The 22,751-nt window shown below is 49.5% G+C and overlaps 2 protein-coding genes across 2 annotated transcripts in view; one reads left to right on the top strand and one right to left on the bottom strand.

Moving 5' to 3' along the window:
- Positions 1-136: 136 nt before the first annotated feature.
- On the bottom strand, positions 137-21,451 carry ankrd6b (ankyrin repeat domain 6b). Its single transcript, XM_062467371.1, is given in 17 exon segments — positions 137-1,492; positions 1,922-2,222; positions 2,420-2,533; positions 2,773-2,925; positions 3,275-3,353; positions 3,355-3,443; positions 3,572-3,688; positions 3,800-3,904; positions 4,385-4,462; positions 4,595-4,693; positions 5,060-5,158; positions 6,038-6,136; positions 6,606-6,704; positions 7,212-7,310; positions 8,472-8,570; positions 12,561-12,919; positions 21,214-21,451. Coding segments are annotated over 16 exon segments (2,406 nt in total). The 5' UTR covers positions 12,687-12,919; positions 21,214-21,451; the 3' UTR covers positions 137-842.
- ube2j1 (ubiquitin-conjugating enzyme E2, J1) overlaps positions 20,479-22,751 on the top strand; it is a 24,094-nt gene continuing 21,821 nt past the window's right edge. Inside the window, exon 1 of the mRNA XM_062467374.1 lies at positions 20,479-20,596. The gene's annotated coding sequence lies outside the window, so the exon portion shown is untranslated. The remainder of the gene's footprint in view (positions 20,597-22,751) is intronic.

The raw sequence follows: 22,751 nt of genomic DNA, 5'->3' as shown, positions 1-22,751 counted from the left end.
CAACTCATCTTCATCATAAACAGAACCAATGACACATGACAACTAGATAAAAAAAAGACAGTATTTCGAGTAATACTGCATGATGCGTATCAGCCATCTTGTCATGCAAAGGGATCTCGTGTCAACATAAATCAAATTTACCGTCAAGGGAGGAGACATAAGTCTAAATGTATACAAATGCTAAGTCTATGTTATGAAAGATCAAGTTTTCTTCAGTTAAGACATACAGTTTGGCTGTATTCACATGAGGTGTTCGCCCTTTAAGGTCACATATAAAGTTCCAGCCTACAGTGGTCAATACAAGCTTATTTTACTATCCTTTTCATTATCTCGACAGTCTTGCTTCAAAAGATAGGCATGTGATGATTAAGTGGTTTTCTATTATATTTATTCTATTGAATAAATTGATTATAATTAATCCAGTAACATGTCAGCCATGTTTCCCTCTTGCAGTTTCTTAACATGTCAATTTGAGAGTTGTGATTTAGTGTGTGTTAATGCCCTAAACTTTATCTGCAGTAAGTCTTCCTAAACGATAACGGCTGTGACTGATCCATCAACAACAACTACCATCTACTTGGGTCTTCACAGCACAGTACACACAAGCTGTCCTGCTCAAAGTTACACAATATTTACAATGCATCATAGTGCTGAACGATCATGCCATATTGTGTCGATTTAAATGCTTGAGTTTTGGGCTATTGTTAGCAGGGAATAATTACAACAGAGATGAATCATTTTATCTTTTTTTAAGTAAACTTACTGAGCTCATCATTCTTTTCAAATGTAAAAGACAGTTGTTGTTCTGAGGGCTCTAGGTGAGCGTGTGTTGTGAGCGCCTGTTAGCTGTCGTCCTTGCGGTTGGTCCTCAGGAGTCGCAGTTCGTCCTCCAGGTAGGTGATCCTCTCCATCAGTGCGGCCCGGTCCGCCTGCGCCCTCTGCTCCGCCTGCCAGCGAGCTTCCTGGATCTTCCTCTCGTACCAGCGCTCCATCTGGGTCGACACCGCCTCGAAGAAGTACTGCGTCACCTCCAGGGCGTGCATGTTCTCCCTCTCCTGGGCGAAGGAGGGCTCTTTTCCTTTCTCCGCAAACACCTCCAGAGTCTGCCCCCCCCCAGGCTGCTCTGAGCCCCCCACAGGCTGCCCTGAGCCCCCCACAGGCTGCTCTGAGCCCCCCACAGGCTGCTCTGAGCCCCCCCTGGCCTTAGTTCTGCCCTGGGAATGCCTCTTGTGGTGTTTGCCCCTGTCCCTTCCTCGGTCCCGCTCATGTCTGCTGCTGCAGCGACGCCCCGTGGCAGGGGACAAGCTGCCGGCCCTGGGGCCCCGGCCGGGTCGGAGGTCTGGCTGGTCTGTGTGCTGCAGTCCCTGCTGCGGCCTCTGGGGGTCAGCAGAGGCAAGCGAGCGCTCCTTGGGACGGACGACTCGGGGAGACGGTGAGAGAGACTTGGCAGGAGACGGGGAAGAGAGCTCTGGCTTGGGATGTTTATCTCCATCTAACAGATGTCCAGGAGGGATAAATGAATGAGAACAAAAAAAACACTTCACATTCCATTTCACACCAAATCGTTTTTCAGTTATCTATAAGTAGTCTTGTAAGATTAACATGAAAACAATTTAAATTAAAAAGGTCTGACAATTATAAATAATGAACACTATGCTACAGGCTACCATAAGAAATTTTCAGCGATAATGTGCTTTCTGCTGAATCCTGTTATTTACTTCAGAAAAAGGTCACGACAGAAGAATAATGTATTTGGATTACATAACAGCAGTTACATAAGCCTGTATTAGTTCAAAATGAGTTCACAGTATTTCTGCATGTGTGTGTATGAGTGTGCATGCATGCCTGTGTAATCTTCACGATAGGACTGGCGGTCAAACACCACCTCTGGAGACTCCACTGTGTCACGTTTGTACTGTACCTGGAGAGGTGTCCACATGAATCACAAAATAGTGATTGGCGTTGCCTTCCTCTGAGGTACCTCCATAGGGCTCTCCCTCCTCAGGACCTGGCCCCTCTGGGGCGGCAGGGGCCAGGCAGTGGGTGCTGCCCCCGGGCCCAGCAGGCAGCACGGTGACCCCGGCAGGGTCCACCTCACACAGACCCTCGGCCATGGAGGAGGAGCGCTTCAGCAGGCCCTGACGGGGGTCTCGGTTGAAGCGGACCTCGATGTTCTGCAGCTTGGCCATGCACCAGCTTTTCAGCTCGTTGACCACTGACGCCTGCTTAAAAAAGACAAGGCCAGACGAGGGGGCAGTTAGTGACGAGCACAACATCGGGATGACATGGTCTCCATGTCTTCATGTGTAAGAAGCACTTTCAATGAGCCATACATAGAAATCAAATTAAAAAAACTGCTCCTCAGTGGTTGTTTTATCAGATATAACAAGCCTAGCTTTGGTGTTGTAGCTAGCTTTACCTGTCTCTTGTCCACCTCCAGCCTCTCTTCCATGGCTCTCTGGTCGATCCTGTGGAAACACTCTGTCCTCTCTGCTGACACCCTCTCCACCGTCATCTTATCAAGAGCACGGATCTGCAACCAATCAGGAGGCGCGTTGAGGTAAACATCTGAGAGGGGCAACGTCACTAATGCACCATGGAACCATGGAACACTTACACCTCTGCAGGTTCTCTTTCTGTTTACAGGGACATTTTCACCCTTGATTTAATCTTTTAGCTAGGCAAGATTCCACATCCATCACGCATGCCTGGTTTCAGAGCCGGGTCCAGGGTTGCCAGGAAGGGATGTAGGATGGATGCGAGGGTCTGTACCTGGTGCTTGTTCTTGCGATCCAGCTGACCCATCTTGTTGTTCATCAGGTCCTGGACGGTGCTGATCTCAGTCTTCATCTCCTCCTTGGTCGCTTCTAGCTGGTTCTCCAGCTTGTTGATGAGGGGCTCACAGCGACAGCCGTTTAGAGGGGCCTGGCACACAAGGGGAAGGACTAAGTAAGTAAGGGAGTCAGGTGGCTGAGCGGTTAGGGAATCGGGCTAGTAATCTGAAGGTTGCCTGTTCGATTCCTGGCTGTGCCAAATGACGTTGTGTCCTTGGGCAAGACACTTCACCCTACTTGCCTTGGGGGGAATGTCCCTGTACTTACTGTAAGTCGCTCTGGATAAGAGCGTCTGCTAAATGACGAAATGTAAATGTAAGTAAGGTAAGGTCTCACTCACATATTCATAGAAAAATAAAACAGTGTTTTCTGTAGCGCCTTAAAAAGTTGCATCTTTTTGATTCAGCAGAGGATGGGAGGCAAGCTGTCCTCAACAGTACCTGCATGACCTTGCCGTCCTTGCCGCGGTACAGAGTGTACAGCTGATAGGCCTTGAAGTTGTGTGGCGGGCCGGGGGCGGGGGGGGGGGCCTCGCAGTTTGGCCTTCCTTTTCCTCCCCTCGTCGTTGGGTTTGTTTTCCCGGCGACGGAGGGGCTCAGAGAGAGAAGGCTGTCAAAGAAAAGGCGCTACATCAATTACTGCACCTCGTCAATATAAAAAAAACTGTTATTCCACTGTAATGGCTTTGGTATTTGAGTACTGTACGGAGTTGCCCGTGACGTGAGGTCATGACTGACCTTTTCTTTCAGCTTCCTGTTTTTAGAGCCTTTCCTGGCAGTGGTTTCTATGGTTTCGGTGTGCTTGCGGGCCGCCCTGTCACTGCTGTGGGTGTCGTCTGCAGCCGATGCACTGTCCTGTAAACAGCATGGACCAGCAGGGTCAACCATCAGGGCTCCACACTCACGACACCACACACTGGTCCCAGTCTCCTTCTGCCTACTGAGAGCATGGGCCTGCTGCTGTACCTTGCTGGGCAGCATGTCGTCCCTGGGGACTGACTGGGCTCTGCGCTCGGCCTTCAGCTTGTCCCTCCTCTTCCTCACACTCCTGCCCCGGGCGAAGCTCTGCACCTGGACGCACAAACACGTGCATCCAATATGCATGTACACAAACAATAACAAGTCTGCAATTTAGGACATGGAGCCATTCAGTTAAATATTTACAGGATGAAAAAGGGAAACAGTAGGAAAGCGGTGTATTCTAGACTGCGTTCAGCCTCGCAGCCTTCCTGAGTGCTAGGCTGTCTCCCTATAGCAGAATACTGCCTGTACTTGAAACACTTTTACAGCCGGCCTACAGGAATTATGTCAGATAAGCCTGATGTCAGATAGATGAAAAGCAAAGTCAAACTGCAGGGTCGTAACTCAAGTCCCAACAGAAACATGAATGCTTCTATAGATACAGAACCACATGGCTAGGTAGAGATGGTGCAGAGTTCAACACTGTTCGTGGCCCTGCTGGTGAGATGTGGAGACTGTGCTGGTGAGACTGTGCTGGTGAGACTGTGCTGGTGAGACTGTGCTGGTGAGATGTGGAGACTGTGCTCTCACCTGAGGAGCTTTGGTCAGAAGAAGAGCTACATCTGGGTTGTTGTGTTCTCTAGCCTGGTCCAGCGCAGTCTGACCTGCCTACACACACACACACACACACACACACACACAAAGACACAGTGAGAAATGACTCAGAACATCCTACTTAAAAAAGAAAGAAAATAAATGTCAGCCTGTCCTAGAAGAGGCTGTCCTGAGGGCGTCACTCACGTTGTTGAGAATGCTGCCGTCTGTTCCCGCCTCCAGGAGAAGACGCACAGTCTTCTTATGATTCAACGCAGCTGCAACATGCAGCGGTGTGTCCCCAACCTGAGAGACAGAGAGGAGAGAGGGGGAGAGAGACAGAGAGACAGAGAGGAGAGAGACAGAGAGAGAGAGAGACAGAGAGAGAGAGGAGAGACAGAGAGAGAGGCAAAGAGATAGAGTTGAGATGAAAAGAGAGAGTGGAGTACTATAAATCCACCCTATTCTTACGCTTCTATGAACAAGTATAAATAAACACTAAAACTGCCTGCCTGGGCTTTCAAAAGCTACCCACCCCAATAACATGTCCAGCATAACCCAGAGGCACAATAACACTTACTCAAGAGATTGACCCAAACAAATAATATTTTTAAGTTTCGAAGAAGCCTATGGCCCTGCAGTGTCCTTCCGCGGCCCCAAACACGGACTGACCTTGTTCCTTTCCGACACAGAGCAGAAGGCTCCCAGAAGGATCCGGATCATGGTCACATGGTTGTAGCGGCCGGCCACATGCAGGCAGGTGTCACCTACCTAGAACACAGGGAAGACAGCAGCACAGTCAACAGCTGAGCGGCGGAGATGTCTCCTCAGGGCTTAAGGTTCCCTGAAGATCCCAAAGCACTGGAAGACTGAGCCGATCTGGGGGCGCCTTTGACGACTAGCGCCACGGAACGAGAGGCTTCCTCCTGGCAGAAGCTCCCCACCCCTGAGAGCACGTCTGAAGTGCAAATGAGGGAGGCGGCACGTTCCATAATTAAGCGACGATTCAGCCATGCGAGGTCTGTTGTGGCGGCGGTAAACTGTGGAGAGGAGGCTGACAGCCTGCATCGTTTCAGCTGGGGGTCTGAAGAGAAGAGTACTCAACCCAGAGGAGGAGAGGAGGAGGGGGGGAGGAGAGGAGTGGAGGAAGGGATGGGAAGAGGAGGGAGGAGGAGAGGAGTGGAGGAAGGGATGGGAAGAGGAGGAAGGGATGGGAAGAGGAGGGAGGAGGAGAGGAGGAAGGGATGGGAAGAGGAGGAGAGGAGTGGAGGAAGGGATGGGAAGAGGAGGGAGGAGGAGAGGAGTGGAGGAAGGGATGGGAAGAGGAGGAGAGGAGTGGAGGAAGGGATGGGAAGAGGAGGAGAGGAGTGGAGGAAGGGATGGGAAGAGGAGGAGAGGAGTGGAGGAAGGGATGGGAAGAGGAGGGAGGAGGAGAGGAGTGGAGGAAGGGATGGGAAGAGGAGGAGAGGAGTGGAGGAAGGGATGGGAAGAGGAGGAGAGGAGTGGAGGAAGGGATGGGAAGAGGAGGAGAGGAGTGGAGGAAGGGATGGGAAGAGGAGGAGAGGAGTGGAGGAAGGGATGGGAAGAGGAGGAGAGGAGTGGAGGAAGGGATGGGAAGAGGAGGGAGGAGGAGAGGAGAGAAGGACTCACATGGTTCTTGCTGTCGGGCCGGGAGCCTCCTAGCAGCAGCACTTTGGAGCTCTGAGCATGACCGTTCTGACAGGCCAGGTGGAGAGCTGTGTTCCCTGCCTGGAGAGGGGGACAGAGAGAGGGAAGGGGAGAGAAAGATAGAGAGGAGAGAGACAGGAAAGGGGAGCGAGAGAAAGAGAGAGAGGGAAGGGGAGAGAGGGAAGGAGAGAGAGGGAAGGAGAGAAAAAGAGAGAGGGAAGGAGAGAGAAAGATAGAGAGGGAAGGGAAGAGAGGGAAGGAGAGTGAGGGAAGGGGAGAGAGGGAAGGAGAGAGAGGGAAGGAGAGAAAAAGAGAGAGGGAAGGAGAGAGAAAGATAGAGAGACAGGAAAGGGGAGCGAGAGAAAGAGAGAGAGGGAAGGGGAGAGAGACAAAGAGAGAGAGGGAAGGAGAGAAAGAGAGAGAGGGAAGGAGAGAAAGAGAGAGAGGGAAGGAGACAGAAAAAGACAGAGGCAAAGGTAGAGTCATGAAGGGACCCCTGTTTAACTGTTATCTGAAGAGTATAGCTGTACCGTAGAGCTAACAAACATACCTTGTTTTTAGCATGGACGTTAGCTCCAGCCTTGACCAGCAGTTTGACAGACTGGCTAAAGCCATGCCACGAGACCTCATGCAGAGCAGTGTTACCATCCTGTAACACACACACACACAAAGGCGCACTTTAGTGTTTTGACCTGAGCTTTGGAATAATAATTTTGATGAGTCATCCTTCTGCAACTCTGCATGTTCTGCATCCAGGTGTAAATACCTCACATAACAGTGTAAATAGGAGATTATTTGGGGAATAATAATTTTGTAGAGTCATCCTTCTGCAACTCTGCATGTTCTGCATCCAGGTCTAAATACCTCACTTAACCTCTCTCTGTAAATAGGAGATTAGAGACATATCTGAAGAGGCTGTGTGCAGAACATGAACATAAATACACTTTGTATCCGGAAAGACCATGGCCGTTTCTGCTGGGAATAGGGGTTAAGAAGATTACAAAGCCCCATGTTTTCATTATGGATTGTCAAATAGTTTTAGTGCTAGATGGCTTTTTGTTCAGTTTAAAAATCCCTCTAACCATGTTTGAGTGCAACCGAGCTGTAAGCGTTTGTGTGTAGTTTGTGGGTATGTGCAAGAGAGTGTGTGTGTTACCTTGTCCTGTCTGTCCAGAGCACACCCTTCCTGGACGAGAGCAGAGAGGACGTCTGTGTGTCCCACCACAGCTGCTCTGTGTAGCGCTGTCTGTTCCCCCTGACAACCACACACACACACACACACACACAGCCTGGTCAGCTTGGAACCTCACACACCCCACCACACACAAACTTATTCACTCTTCCAAATCTATTTAAACTGACATAACAAGATAACTGTGATTGGTTGATGTTTTAGTAGGCTGGAGGGGGGGAGGAGAGGGGGGGAGCTGTATCCCAGCATCCTCTTGTTATTACTGGAACAGCTCATGCACCACTGATGTTATAACAGCTCAGTCAGCGCAGTTTGATCCCTGGTAGGATTCCACATGAACAGAGTCCACTACTGGACAGATTATCCACACGAAGCACAGCAGCAGGCGAGAGGCACACAGCTCAGCTCCACATTTATGCTCGACCATAAATGGAATTCCTGCTCCCCTTCCGCGTTAACCTGCAGAGGAACCCTGCTGAAGCCAGGGATGAGAAGCAGGAAGATGTTCAGCAGGGCGGGATCAGCACAGGTTGGGGGGGTAGAGGTTTCGAAGACAGAAAGACAGCGCTGAAAGTGTTGTTTCCCCTGAGGTGGAGGGTCATTCCAAGCGAGATAAGAAGCTGGCGTGCCCAGCACCAGAGGCGTGCAGCAGCAGTAGGAGGAGACAAGGGAGTAACCAGGGGTGGAGGGGTGGTGGGGTGGGGCAGGGGAGCAATGTCCACTGGCTCAGAGTAGGTTTCTCTAACCTCCTTCACTCTCCCTGCTCTTCCAGGCTCTCTCCCGGCCTTCCTCCACTGAAGTCTGTCTCTCCCCTCCTCCTCCTCCTCCTCCTCCTGCCCCTCCTGCCTGGTCCCCCTGGCCACTGAGGACGTGCTGTGGCCCGTTCGGGAGCTCAGAGACCAGAAGGAGAGGATTTGGGAGCGCCAGAGGCCTGGGCCTGGATCTGTGGGGAGGGGGGAGGAGCCGTGCCCAGAGGCCGACCCCGAAGGAGGGCTGCCGGCTCCAACTAGCTCACAGTTCCAATAATCCCACTCTAGACCACTGGAGGTCATTACGCTGATTGTCAAGTCGGACACTGCAAGCCTCGCTAGTGCACGGCCACAGGAAACCCCAGCCCAGCCCCACAAACGTCCTGATCCCAGTCCTGACTGCAGAGACAGCTGGAAGCATGTGAGCGTGGAGAGCAGGACGGCTGGCGTGTCTGCAGCCAGGAGGGCTACTTACGTCGTCCTGGATGTCCAGGTCACAGCCGGCCTTCAGCAGAATGCGCACCACCTCGATGTGGCCCTTGTAGGAGGCCAGGTGCAGAGGACTTCGGCCGTACTGTGGGAAACAGAAAACACACTCAAGAAAAGAGGGAGCCATGGACAGGAAGCACGAGATGTTTCCACCACGAGGAGAGCTGTCTGAAGACAGGCAGAACGTGCTGACAGACACTACCGATGGAGAGAAAGAGGGACAGAGAGAGAAAGGGAGAGAGATTAACAGAAAGAGAGAGAAAGAGAGAGAGTCCCAGTGTGTATATGTACAGGTCAGACACATCCCTACAGCGTGGCAGAGCCATCTGTCAGGAGCTCTGAGACCCATCTGAATAATGAGCCACAAGTAAACAAACACATTTTTAATCCATCGGTTTAAGAGAAGGCCATGGAGCATCCACAGCAGCTGCTGAGCCCCGCACTCCCTCAGGGTGAGCCCCGCACTCCCTCAGGGTGAGCCCCACACTCCCTCAGGGTGAGCCCCGCACTCCCTCAGGGTGAGCCCCGCACTCCCTCATGGTGAGCCCCACACTCCCTCAGGGTGAGCCCCGCACTCCCTCAGGGTGAGCCCTGCACTCCCTCATGGTGAGCCCCACACTCCCTCAGGGTGAGCCCCACACTCCCTCAGGGTGAGCCCTGCACTCCCTCAGGGTGAGCCCTGCACTCCCTCAGGGTGAGCCCCGCACTCCCTCAGGGTGAGCCCCGCACTCCCTCAGGGTGAGCCCCGCACTCCCTCAGGGTGAGCCCCGCACTCCCTCAGGGTGAGCCCCACACTCCCTCAGGGTGAGCCCCGCACTCCCTCAGGGTGAGCCCTGCACTCCCTCAGGGTGAGCCCCGCACTCCCTCAGGGTGAGCCCTGCACACCCTCAGGGTGAGCCCTGCACTCCCTCAGGGTGAGCCCCGCACTCCCTCATGGTGAGCCCCACACTCCCTCAGGGTGAGCCCCACACTCCCTCAGGGTGAGCCCCGCACTCCCTCAGGGTGAGCCCCACACTCCCTCAGGGTGAGCCCTGCACTCCCTCAGGGTGAGCCCTGCACTCCCTCATGGTGAGCCCTGCACTCCCTCAGGGTGAGCCCTGCACTCCCTCATGGTGAGCCCTGCACTCCCTCAGGGTGAGCCCCGCACTCCCTCAGGGTGAGCCCCGCACTCCCTCAGGGTGAGCCCCGCACTCCCTCAGGGTGAGCCCCACACTCCCTCAGGGTGAGCCCCACACTCCCTCAGGGTGAGCCCTGCACTCCCTCATGGTGAGCCCCACACTCCCTCAGGGTGAGCCCTGCACTCCCTCAGGGTGAGCCCCACACTCCCTCAGGGTGAGCCCCACACTCCCTCAGGGTGAGCCCCACACTCCCTCAGGGTGAGCCCCACACTCCCTCAGGGTGAGCCCCACACTCCCTCATGGTGAGCCCCGCACTCCCTCAGGGTGAGCCCCGCACTCCCTCAGGGTGAGCCCTGCACTCCCTCAGGGTGAGCCCCACACTCCCTCAGGGTGAGCCCCACACTCCCTCAGGGTGAGCCCCACACTCCCTCAGGGTGAGCCCTGCACTCCCTCATGGTGAGCCCCGCACTCCCTCAGGGTGAGCCCCACACTCCCTCAGGGTGAGCCCCACACTCCCTCAGGGTGAGCCCTGCACTCCCTCATGGTGAGCCCTGCACTCCCTCAGGGTGAGCCCTGCACTCCCTCATGGTGAGCCCTGCACACCTCTTACGCTGATGCAGTGATGTGTGGGAGGATGATTGCGACACCTTTCATACTCAACAAGAAATAGGAATTTGAAAGAGGATTAGGTTGAGCTAATGTAAACTCACGGTTAGCCTATTCCTAAAACATCACACCGTGACATCCGACCAGGGCTGCTAATTTAGGATTACTATAGGATGTAGAAACAAGAACTAGCTCTTCCTGAGAAGAATGCAGCAGCAGCCTACCGTATTGAACCAGCCACCTGTGTTAACACAATGAAGTTATAGGACAGGTGTGGATTCACAAAGAAACACATTAACACAAGCACACAACACCCCCCCCCCCTTAAACTCTTATTAGCAGTTCCTCTTGAAAGCCCTCCATTAAACTCTGGCTCCAATAACAGGGGAGGTGGGGGGCGGGGGCATTCGGCCTCCGCAGGTGTGGCTCTGCCTCTCCTCCTGCCCTGCCTGGCAGTCGTGTTCCTGGGGTAGAGTTTCACCGGCCCAGACCTGGAGGACTACCATGGTACTGGCTTAGGTAAACAGTCAGTCCAGGAAGGTGGGGAGGGGGTCAGTCTCCATAAGACTGGACAGGTACTTCTCTCTCCCCCTTTCTCCCTCTCTCCCAAATGGCTCTCTCTTTATCTCTGTGGCCTGGCATTACCTGGGTGAGGCTGAATCTCAGTTCTTTTTATTTCAATCTTCCAACCCGTGCTCTCTTTCTTTCTTGTCTAACTTTCTGACTCACTCTATCGCCCTCTCTCTCTTTCTTCAGCTTTTGTTTAAACAGTTACCGCATCTCTTTCTCAGGCCTGAACGGTCCAACACCCAACACTTTACCTCTCTCTCCCCAGCACCGCAGAGGAATTTCCATCTGAAACTCGATCCCCCTATTCCTGGGTTAAGCCGTTATCATGGCAACCTGCCAAAACCACAAAATACCAACAGCAACAAATATATCAAAAGAGGGCCACTAGCCCTTGCAGGAAATATGTAACCGATATGACTATGAACAAGATTAAATACCCACTGACAAAGGATTCAAGAATACCAAAATATTTTACGCAAAATGTAAATAAGGGTTTTGGGAAGATTTGGGATCCAATAAAAGACTCCACGTGTTATAAGATTGAAGAGAAATAGAACTGATTCCAAATAGGATTCACTGTGTGCCCACCAATGAGTTCAGTTATGGCATTGAGAAATCATTTTAGTACCCAGCAAGAAGCCTGAGCTGTGGGCCTTACTGGCCAGTATCACATTACAGCCAAGAGTCCATAAAGATAAAAAGCTTGTCTAGATCTAAGGATGACCTACATTCTTCAATGTAGGTCTATCTTAATTCCACTGCTGCTCTCCCTCTCAGACAAGCTGCTCAAATTCTGCTACAGTAGCACATGACTTCAATCAAGCACGTCTTCCTGTAAAATGTCACAAAATAAAACCTTGGCACAGGGATTCTGTATATCCACCCTTTCCAGCAGAGCTACTGCCCTCACCAGTGTGCTCTTGTGACTCTGGACTGGACGTAATATAGCTTGTACATGAAAGCTAGCCTCTCTGTTGTGTGTCCTGTGTGAACACAGAGCTTCACATCGTGCTGATGGCGTTTGTATACCCAGATGTTCTCTCCACAGCTGTGATAGCAGATAAACACATGGAACATTGACAAAGCGCCCTCACACACACACACACACACACACACACACAGACACACAGACACACAGACACACGGTGTAACTCAAACAAAGAATCCCTCACATAGCTTTGCTCTTTCTTTTTCAGCCAGTGCCACAAAACAGCACTTTTTCTCTCAAATCACAATAATTACATTCTCTGGACTGTCTTGATAACCCCATGGCTCACTGATGACACATGTGGGAACCGAATAGTCTATTTACATGTTTATTTACAAATATCCTATGCTCCATTTGAGGTGTAATTCCTGAACACTGGTCAGGATTAGCAAGTTCACACTGCCTTGGCCTCACTAGCACTGTTACGGCTGACTTTCTAATTAGAGCATGAACAGCACGTGTGTTTGTGGTTCCCACAGGCAGACACAGTGAACGTGAGCCATAACACAAGCACCATTCACAACATAAACCTACATACACACCTACACGACCACTACCCGTGAATACAACAGACCGTCAAGACAACCAGCACACATCCTTCAACTAACACAGCCTCCCCCCACCCCTCTCACCGCCCCTCCTCCCCTCCCCCCCCTCCCCCCCCCCCTCCCCCTCCCCCCCCCCCTCCTCCCCCCCCCCTCTCACCGCCCCTCCCCCTCCCCCCCTCTCACCGCCCCTCCTCCCCCCCTCCCCCCCTCACCGCCCCTCCCCCTCCTCCCCCTCCTGTACTCACCTTGGTGACGGCTACTTTGGCGCCCTTGTTGATGAGCTGCACCACATTGTCGGCCTGGCCCTTGTGGCAGGCTACCAGGAGGCGCTCGGACAGTGCGAGGACCGCAGCTGCATCCTGCTGGCTCATGAAGCAGGGCGAGGGGGGCGGGCCTGGGGGCGGGGTCTCCAGACACGGTGCTCCGGGGCGGGGGGGGGGGGAGAGGGAGGTGATGCCCGCACCCGACTAACTCATGACCCTCCCTGGGACGAGTGTCTGGGCTCGAGGGCGCGCAGCGGCGGGGGAGAGAGAGCGGGCGCTCCTGCTGCTGCCTCGGTGTGTCGGGCCAACGCGAGGCTCCTCCCTCATGTCCTCCTCAGCTCCTGCAGGACCACAGGAAACACACGGGCGTGAGCGCCGGCTCAGCACGTGGCAAACAGGAAGGCCGAGGGAGAAAGGGGGAAACACTGGTTTGAGGATTCAACAGGAGTGACATCATCGCTCCTGCGCTCTCTGAACCTGGAGGGAACACATGGGCTTCCTGACCGGGTGAACAACAGATATTCTATCCTTACTGGTCTGTGTCAAAGGCAGCACATCTGGTTAATCGTTCACTCTCTGTCAGACAACAGATAGTGCTTTCCGTACCGCACCACGACGGCAAAGTCATAAACACAGCCATAAACACTCTGGGCAGAGTCAGGCTTGTGCGGTGGGCGAAGTGAAAGTTGGTGTAACCGCAGGCAGAGTGACTCAGAGGAAGATGGCGGCTCATCTAACTAGCATCATTACAACCCATCAACATGCTGAACTGTCAGGTGTGTATGCGTCAGACCAGACTCATGAGAACTGTCCAACAATTATCCATGACAGCATATCAAACCTCTTGTAAACCACAGGGCAGCTGTAGACAGACACGCAAGACTGTTTTCAGTCACGCTTGTTAAAACTAAATGGGCTGTCAACAACTCCAAATTCCCATATAACTAAGCGTGCTAGGGAAGGTGTGTTGAAAGGACAGGCAGAGGTTTGACAGCTTGTATGGTCTGTGTTCTGTCATGACAGATAAAGCAGAAATAAGATAAGCAACCCATAATTATCAAGAATCCTCATTGTCTACTTCATTGGACACATTCTCTACCCATTTGCCTGCCTTAAAAACACATGGTTTTACAAATTCAGAAGGTTGTTTATCGAGGCAAGAGGTGAGCAGATCGTGTCGCTGGTATTTTCAATCTAGGTCACGCTTTTCTTCTCAGCCCCACAGGAGCAGGATCAAGTATGAGGTATGTCATCATCATAAAACAAGTAGGTTGTACTTCATGGGTGAAAACAGTCTCTCATCACATGTCCTAACAAGAGTCTCCATCTGATTACATTGACTGACTCTTTCTCACTTCTTCTCTACTTGTATCAAGAGATACACTAGGCTACAGCGAAATAAATCAACTTTGTAATTCTTAAACTATCTTCAAAGGATTTAATATGCCAGGGGATCCTTTCCAGCGTCCTCGCCACAGAGGTAAAAACTGAAGAGGAACCATAAATAACACAAGCCATTGTGCCATGTCTTCAGGCTTCTTGAGATGGGGGTTCACAGAGCTTAGACACATCCATCAACACAGAAGAGCTAGCTTTGAAAAGCTACATATTTCAGATAACCAGGCAACCCAGCAGTCATAAGTCTGTTGATATAACTTAAAAGCAGCTGTTTCATGGAGGATGTACACTGGTACATACCTCGCTAATCCCCTCATGGGAGAACGGAGAGTTCCCCCACACAGATGTTGTCATGTGGGATTTCCAGGCTAAAAATAGGCCATTGCAGGCACTCAGGGATGGTCAGGAGAGAAGAGAGAGGGTTTCCACAGTCTTGGTTCTCAGCAGGGGCTCCAGGGGGCACCAAGCCCCTTTCTTAAGCCCAGAGGAGGAGCGGGGAGCAGGGAGGTGCTGTAGGGGGCCCGGCCTGCTCCTCGCTCAGTGTGGCTTTAATCGAGTTTCTCACAGTCCCTCACACCTCCAATATCTGGGCCCCAATTAACAGGATTAATGTTGGTGCATAATGCAGCGCTCAGATTAAAGTGGAGATCCCCCTCTGGAGCCTCTAATCCAGGGGTTAGGTGCTTTGAGCCTTGCGGAGGCTGTGACCTGTCATCTCTGATTTATGTCTGGGATTGTGGTGAGGATGTCAATTTAAATTCCCTTTACACACAGTTCACAGGTCACATACATTTACATTTAGTCATTTAGCAGACGCTATTATCCAGAGCGACTTACAGTAAGTACAGGGACATTCTCCCCGAGCCAAGTAGGGTGAAGTGCCTTGCCCAAGGACACAACGTCATTTGGCACAGCCAGGATTTGAACCAACAACCTTCTGATTAATAGCCTGACTCCCTAACCGCTCAGCCATCTGACCCCCGACAGACATACATGGAAGCTATACTTCAACATCTGATCTATAGCATGGACAGAATGCCTTGTTCTGGGGAATACCACTAGAAACCTAAGGTAATCCTTTGTACATAATTGACTTAAATAGGCCTATTTCCAAAGAAGGTAAGAGAAAAACAGTCAGGACCATTTTCCTGTGAGAATTCCCAGTTGAGCTGAAACATGCAGAGGAATTGGCATGTCGATCTGCTCCCCCGAGTTGTACTACGACAACTGCTTTAATGAGTGTTTCATTTCTGCAGTGACAGCACACACACACACACACACACACTGTATACTCTCTCTCTCACACACACACACACACAATATTATCACTGGGTCACTGGAAACAAGATCACAGTAATTTCAGAAATGTGCATAGCTACAGGCATACTTTAATAAGTAACAAAAAAAACGGAAATGAACCAAAAATATATTAATATCTCTCCAACTTTAATAACCTGGTACCCAATATTTGAAATGGTCAGTAGCATGTTGCCCGTGTCACGGTACAATGTTTATTCTGATTGTTTAATGTTGTTTAGTCCTCATTTTAGATTATTTTATTCTACTGTCACGTGAAGGGACATCACGGTACAATAAACAGGATTAAGTCGAACAAGCACATGCTGACCCCCAAACTGGGCTGTTTTCATACAGTACTGTCTCTGAAGCCTTGTCCCCACCTCCTATCTCGCTGACTCCAATAGCTAAATCCCACCGACCAAATAAAGAAAATAAACTAATATTGAAAATGCTGAGACTCAAAATCAAGTTGACATTTTAGGACCAAACATCCTCTTGTTAGTTGCTACAACTTCAGTGGAGGTGGTCTATACTTCTGCTGGGGCTATTAGGGTACAAGACTGGACATTCCAGACCCTCCTTCAGTCTATCTGTGGGGGTCAAAGCTTCCTAGAGGGGTCTGTCAACGTCACCCCCTGAAAGAAGAATGCAAGGCCAAGAATCTGCAGATAACACACCCAGTGTCCTCAGATAGTTAAGGATGTGAGAGAAGGGTCAGACCTTGACAAGCTGGCAAGTTTTACCTCACAGAAATCTTCTAAAATAATTGAGCCAAACTGAAAAGGCAGGGGCACTGTACAAAATGGCTATTCCACACAAGACAGGGTAGTAGAAATAGTAAAAAGAAGAGAGTTTTGTTCCACACGCTTTGAAAAGACCATTTCACTTGAGATGAAATAAGTGCTATTGCACTATGGCAACATTTGAATTACCCCCCCCCCCCCCCTTCCAGCTGAGAAATGAATAAGATTAAGTGAGGGAATTCTCTCCCCAGCGCCATTCTTACTGAATCTCCATAAGAGCTCTGTTCAGCCAGATAGCCTCACACAATGACTGGCAGAGCAGGGCTCCTCGCAGGCAGCTAGGCAACGCGGCTTTTGTATAACCCTTCAGTAACTCAGTCAGGATTCAGCTCAAAAACAAGAAATGCCAAGCTCCCTTGCCTTTCAAATGTTTTGAAAAGACCCCCACACACACACAGTCTTTCAAAAGCAGAAAATGATTAAAAACAACTTGTTTCCACAGACATGTTTTGTAGTTGTGCAGTCTGGGTAGATTGAACCATTTCTGTCTTTATCTACAGAGATCCTGAAAGAATGTAGGCGTCCTGGGGGATTTTCACACCCATAGAAAGATGGGTAGGCTTGGAGCTATCCTTCCCATCTGAAAGACACAGTCTAGTTGAAGTAAAGGTCAGGAGACAAGCAGAACTGGTCTGACCAGGCAGGGATCTCTTTGATCTCTCCCATTTGTTTACTCCTTGGTCATTAGTCAAAAGGATCCATGTCAGTTGTTCCCCAGAAGACAACAGACCTTTTCACCCCTAGATCCCCCACCAAACTACTGACACACTGAAGGCATCAAAGCTGCTATTGATGTGAACGTGAGAATTTCAGTGAATGGATACGACTGAATTAATATGACTGAATTAATGTGTCCCCAATACAGGAATGCATAACTCATATAGGCTAGTATTCTTGGCATAGAAAGCTTAAGCTCTACAAGGCAGATGGGTTGTCCATATTCTGGTTGAATTGACCTTCCTGACACCAAATTATTCCACTAATTCTGGACAGACCATCATATCTGACTGAACTATTCTGGACTGAGTTCATATGTGGACAAATTGTCCAAATGTTTTTATTAAAGATGTCGGAGGAATCTCAACTGAATTTCCCTGGCTTACCAGGCTTCTGTTCATATTTCTAGTTAATACCAGTGGAGAAACGGTGTACGAGAGAGAACCATTCAGCCTGTGGTCGCCTCCTTGGACCATTTATGGAATAAAGCAGTCAACGTCACTCTGTCAACATGAGTGATGATTGTGAAGGCAAGCACATACCTTCTGAGAAAGGGCACTGCACTTTATATCCTGAGCATGTCAGGAATGCTGCTTCTTGCAAGGTATCAAGGTATAGATAAAAAAAAAACTGGCGCATTCATTTTGCCATGTACATCTTAAAAAGGACTGCTCTCAAAACCCAGAAAACATAACATCCTATACAGCCTATCCCCACAGTTTGCAGAGAGAAATTACATTGGGCAGTGTCACAATTTTTCTTCTTTCTATAATCTTTTCGTTGTTGTCGTTTTATGGATGTGAGAACCGTTTCCATCCCCCTGGTAGCAGGAGGAGCCAACCCTTCAAGCCTTTCATCTACACTCAGTCACTTAACTCCACCTGAGACACGCAAGCAGGATGGAGTCAGTCGAAACAAACACATTACATCTACACAACACACAGGGGGATGAACGTCCTCTAAGCTGTGGCCTGTCATAGATTCTCCACAGTTTCCAGACTGTGTTGTCCCTGACTACAAAGAAGCACGTTTGCTTCGCTGTGCTCTGGGAGAACACACACACACAGATTTAACCTCTTGTGAACCAGCTGCAACTCCATCAGAGGAGATTTCTCTTACATAAACCTCCCAGAACAACTGTGCCAGCAGACTAGTTATATAAGAAACGTAGCCGCGGCAAGATGAGGATGCAGAGGAGAAGCTTGTGTTTCTCAGCTGGAGCACTCGCTCCAACTTCCAGTGCCTCACTCCGGCTTGCTCAGGGGAAATCTGCTGTTTCCTCTGATGAAGATACCAGAATCGATACCAGCATCTGACCCAGAATGGAGAGACTTGCCCAGAGACTGCCCCACAGCTGCCCCAGAGACTGCCCCAGAGACTGCCCACAGGAAAACAACTGAAGGAGAAACAGCCTTCACTTCTCATAAGCGTGTGTGTGAGGGGGGTAATGGGGCCTTTTCCCCAAACAGAGGGGTGGGTATCAAACCGGTTTGGGATACGGAATCCGTCAAATGATTGGATGAGGCCAGCAAGGCATGGTCAGTGAAGAGAGAGATGGTCTCTAGTAACTTTGGGGTTCCCTCCAGCCATCTTTCTTCATCCTCACCACACAAGTCCAGCACACAGGAGTCAGGTGGCTGAGCGGTGAGGGAATCGGGCTAGTAATCTGAAGGTTGCCAGTTCGATTCTCGGCCGTGCCAAAATGACGTTGTGTTCTTGGGCAAGGCACTTCACCCTACTTGCCTCGGGGAGAATGTCCCTGTACTTACTGTAAGTCGCTCTGGATAAGAGCGTCTGCTAAATGACTAAATGTAAATGTACACAGAGGGAGAGGGACAAAACCACATTAAAACCTAACTTTGACCCCCCCCCCCTTTCACTAATCCCCAAATCTATCTCAGCACTCATAGCCTGCTTGCAGAACGGAGCAAAACAAATATCTGATGGCCAAAAGATGCAGATCTAGAGGAAAGGCAGGTCAAGTGGTTGTTGTCATCATATCTCTGTAATACAAAGATTAAGGGGAAAACCTTTTTTTTCCAACAAAAGCTGATGGAAAGGCAGTGGTTTCAATTGCTCCCATGTGCACAAAACTATGAATCACAAATAAAGTGACAGTGTCACAAGACCTGTTCTGTCTGTCTGTACTGTTACGAGTATCCTCACATACTGCTGACACTGGTAGCTTTCCATTTTACTGTTCTGTACCAAGAGCCAGGCCAATTTAGTTATCATAATCATCTGCTTTGCATTCATTGTCCAAGGCCACAGAGCAGAAAAGGCCCCTTGTGTTCCCTAAAAAGAGCTTCCTTTTATTGGTGTCCTACAATGACCGTCTCCATTCATCCATGGACACACACTTTCAGCCACCCTCATACTACATCTACACTCCATTAACCTCACCGGTGCACGTTTGCTTCTCTCCATCCCACACACACACACACACACACACACACACACACACACACACACACACACACACACACACACACACGGCTGACGGGAGGGTGGAGGACGGGAGGGCAGGGTGGAGGACGGGAGGGCAGGGTGGAGGACGGGAGGGCAGGGTGGAGGACGGGAGGGCAGGGTGGAGGATGGGAGGGCAGGGTGGAGGACGGGAGGGCAGGGTGGAGGACGGGAGGGCAGGGTGGAGGACGGGAGGGCAGGGTGGAGGATGGGAGGGCAGGGTGGGGGACGGGAGGGCAGGGTGGAGGACGGGAGGGCAGGGTGGAGGACGGGAGGGCAGGGTGGGGGACGGGAGGGCAGGGTGGAGGACGGGAGGGCAGGGTGGGGGACGGGAGGGCAGACCCCCCTCCTTACACTGCTTTGTCTGGGAGAACCTTCTTTCAGGCCGCTTCTCAAAAGAAGTACCAAACATCAATATTTTAGCATTTTTTAATCCCCCACGCTAAGACACTTAATGACAGCAGGTGTGGTTGTACTGAAAGAGCAGGAAGAAGCAGAGAAACCAAAAGCGTTTATTGTTTCAAGTTACCCATGGAGAGGTCTCTGACCCCGCACAGCAAAAGACTAAAGAAAGCTGCTTTATTATACCACTAAGCTATTCACATCCCTACAATGGCCCACTAGGCTGGTTGGTCGTGATTAACAGCCCAATAAGCCTGTGAATTGTATCAATTAAATATCCAATTGAGACTGATTTTAAACTGTGATTTATGTCTAAAAGTACCTGTACATTGTTAACTCCACTATCCTTTTTTCCACATTGTCAACAACAATGAAAGAAAGTTCCAGCTGAAAGCTTCTTCAGTAAGCCCCTCCCCTTCCACTTGTCTTGCTTTAATAAACCCAGAACAGGCATTGTCTAACCACCTGGGAGTACAATTAGGAATCAATACAAACTTCTCTAATCCACACAGCATATCTAGTTCCCATTGTGTTTTATGGGGTTACAATGCCCCCCTGCCCCAGACACCAATTAAGATTCATAATTTGTCCATTACACACCTGGTGCCCCCTGACCTCTCCATCACACTGCTTCGCTAATCAGTTCCCCAGGGAGGCGAGCAGACGGGCATGCGAGTGGGAGGGGCCCTCACAACACGCTGCATGCATGGACACTTTCAGCGCCAACACATGGTAGTAGTCCAGGGCACTACTGCCATGTTAAAACAATGACCTGGAAAGATCCGATTGGACACGATGGTAGTGGTAAATTCAATTTACCCATGCCATATTATTGCCTATTGTTCTCTCTTGTGACAGTTCTTGCTTAATGCAATCCCTCAATAGTTGTTTGCACAAAAAGGAATTCAACTGACATCACAAGGTCTAACCGAGGTAAGGAGTAGGCTATCAACACGATTTGGCACTAATTCATAACCATTTTAACTGCATATGAAACCTAGTTGTACTGGGCTGATGTGGGAGTTAGTCTCCAGTTACCAGTAGGCCCACAAAACATTTTTCCCAAATTGTCTTCTCCGCCTTTCTCCCTAAATACATCATTAATTGCTCATGAAGTAAGAAATAAATATAATGTACAACCACCCAAGTAGCACTGTATGAAGTTGTGTCGTTTTGTGTGGACCAGGGGATTTTCTCGTGTTCTCTTACCAAGCTAATTATACTGTACACCTGTAATTGAAGCTTCACTACATTCCACTTGGAGACGCTCGTTATCGTTTTTATTTTGATTACATGTATAACATTATAAACAGTTATAAAATATTCGGAACAAGATGGACCGCCAAACGCTTCAACTGGCAATGCCTCGTAGCTTGAAAAGGCTCAAGTTAAACTCAAAAGCTCAAACATTTGATGTACGACACACTAGTTTTAAAAGGCTGATGCTTGAAATAGGCCCATAAAGAAGCATTTAACAGCAGAACAATAAATTAAGAAAAAGTTAAAAACACAACACATGGAATAAGGTGTTTTAAAGCAAAAGCTCATACCAAACTGCGCGTTTAAAATCCCCTGATGAACTTTCAGACCGATAGTAAATCCTCGAAGATATAATTCCAGGCGCTAAATGTGGCGTGGTGCGGAGGGATCTCACCAGATCATAAATGTAAAAGAATCACAACAAAAAACCGAAGCTGTATTATTTCCCAGGAGAGTCTTGATTGCTGCGTATGTCGGGAAAAAGTGAAAACACTTGGGGCGGTGACGGTGTGGCATGGACATGTAGCCTACTACGCTCTTCTCTACCGCCACCCTCTCTGCCCTATTAACATATCAATGGCGCTTGCAACCAATAAGGATATAGGCTGCCAAAAGCTCTAAAAGTGAATTGAAAATAAGTTAAATAGAGGAGCGCATACTGTTCAACTTTCCCAGATGATGGGCTGTGCGTCAACGTTGTGTAGGTCGTGTGTTCTTTTAGCAATGGAACTGCTATTTGATAACTAACAGTAATCTTGAAAAACCTTGAAAAAATACGTTAATCAATTGTAAACAAAGTATGAAATCATTACATTATGGACATACTGTATGTCTATGCAATAGCCCATCCTTGGTCATCATAAATTCAATAACATTATCCATCAGGTATCTTAAATAAGACCAAGTATTAATTTAGTTATAATTGTGTCCTTTCATTTATGCCTGATTGAAAATGACAATTTCATATACGTGTTGAAAAACTCCAAAATTAAATACACAGATCCATGTAGATGTATTGGTGAAATATATAGTATATTTCCTTTTTCTTGCCTGCTGCAACATGAAAGCCTACCCTTGGGTATCAACAAAGTACCTACTACACCTACTAGACAGAGGAGGGGGGGGGGGCATGACCCCGGGGGGGGGGGGGGGGGGGCATGACCCCTGCTGGGGTCACAGAAAGGTTGCAGTAAATGAGCTTGCTTGACCAGGTTAGGTTCTCACGTTCCTGCACTGTCCCTCTATCATTATGGCTTTGGAAGGAATCTCCCTCTGCAACCTCTGTCTTCCAGTCAGGATTCACTAATCCGGCTTTTATATGACTCTTCTTTGAAGCTTAGCAGTTGCTGGTCAACAAATGGAGTGACCAAAAACATCAACAATCTATTTAAGATAATGTAAAGCTTTGAGGAACATATGACTACAAGCCTATAGCCCAATGCAGTCAGTGAGGGAAACATTGATTATATCCCACTGGTTTGACACATTCAGGTAGTAAAATCCCTCCATTTCCATCATGGAAAACAGACATCCAGATCTTCCTGCCCCCAAGATATGGAGCCCATAGAGGGGCCCATTCAGGGCTGGAAGGGTGTGACTGAGAAATGCCATGTCTCACTCAAACTCGCTTTGTTCCTTCTTCAAATGCAAGGAGATTTAAACATACATTTCCTATAAAGTGCTGTTCGATGTTAAAGAATTCCATTAGGATCCTTAAGAATGGAAATGTAAAATGCTATTGTTTTATATTGACTTATGAGGGTGTTTTATAATTGATTGCATTTCAATAGGTAACCAAATGCTTAGGACACACCACATGATGTGAAAA

This window comes from Osmerus eperlanus, chromosome 8, assembly GCF_963692335.1.
Source record: "Osmerus eperlanus chromosome 8, fOsmEpe2.1, whole genome shotgun sequence".
Lineage (NCBI taxonomy): Eukaryota > Metazoa > Chordata > Actinopteri > Osmeriformes > Osmeridae > Osmerus > Osmerus eperlanus.
This window is presented reverse-complemented; position numbering and strand designations above follow the sequence as displayed.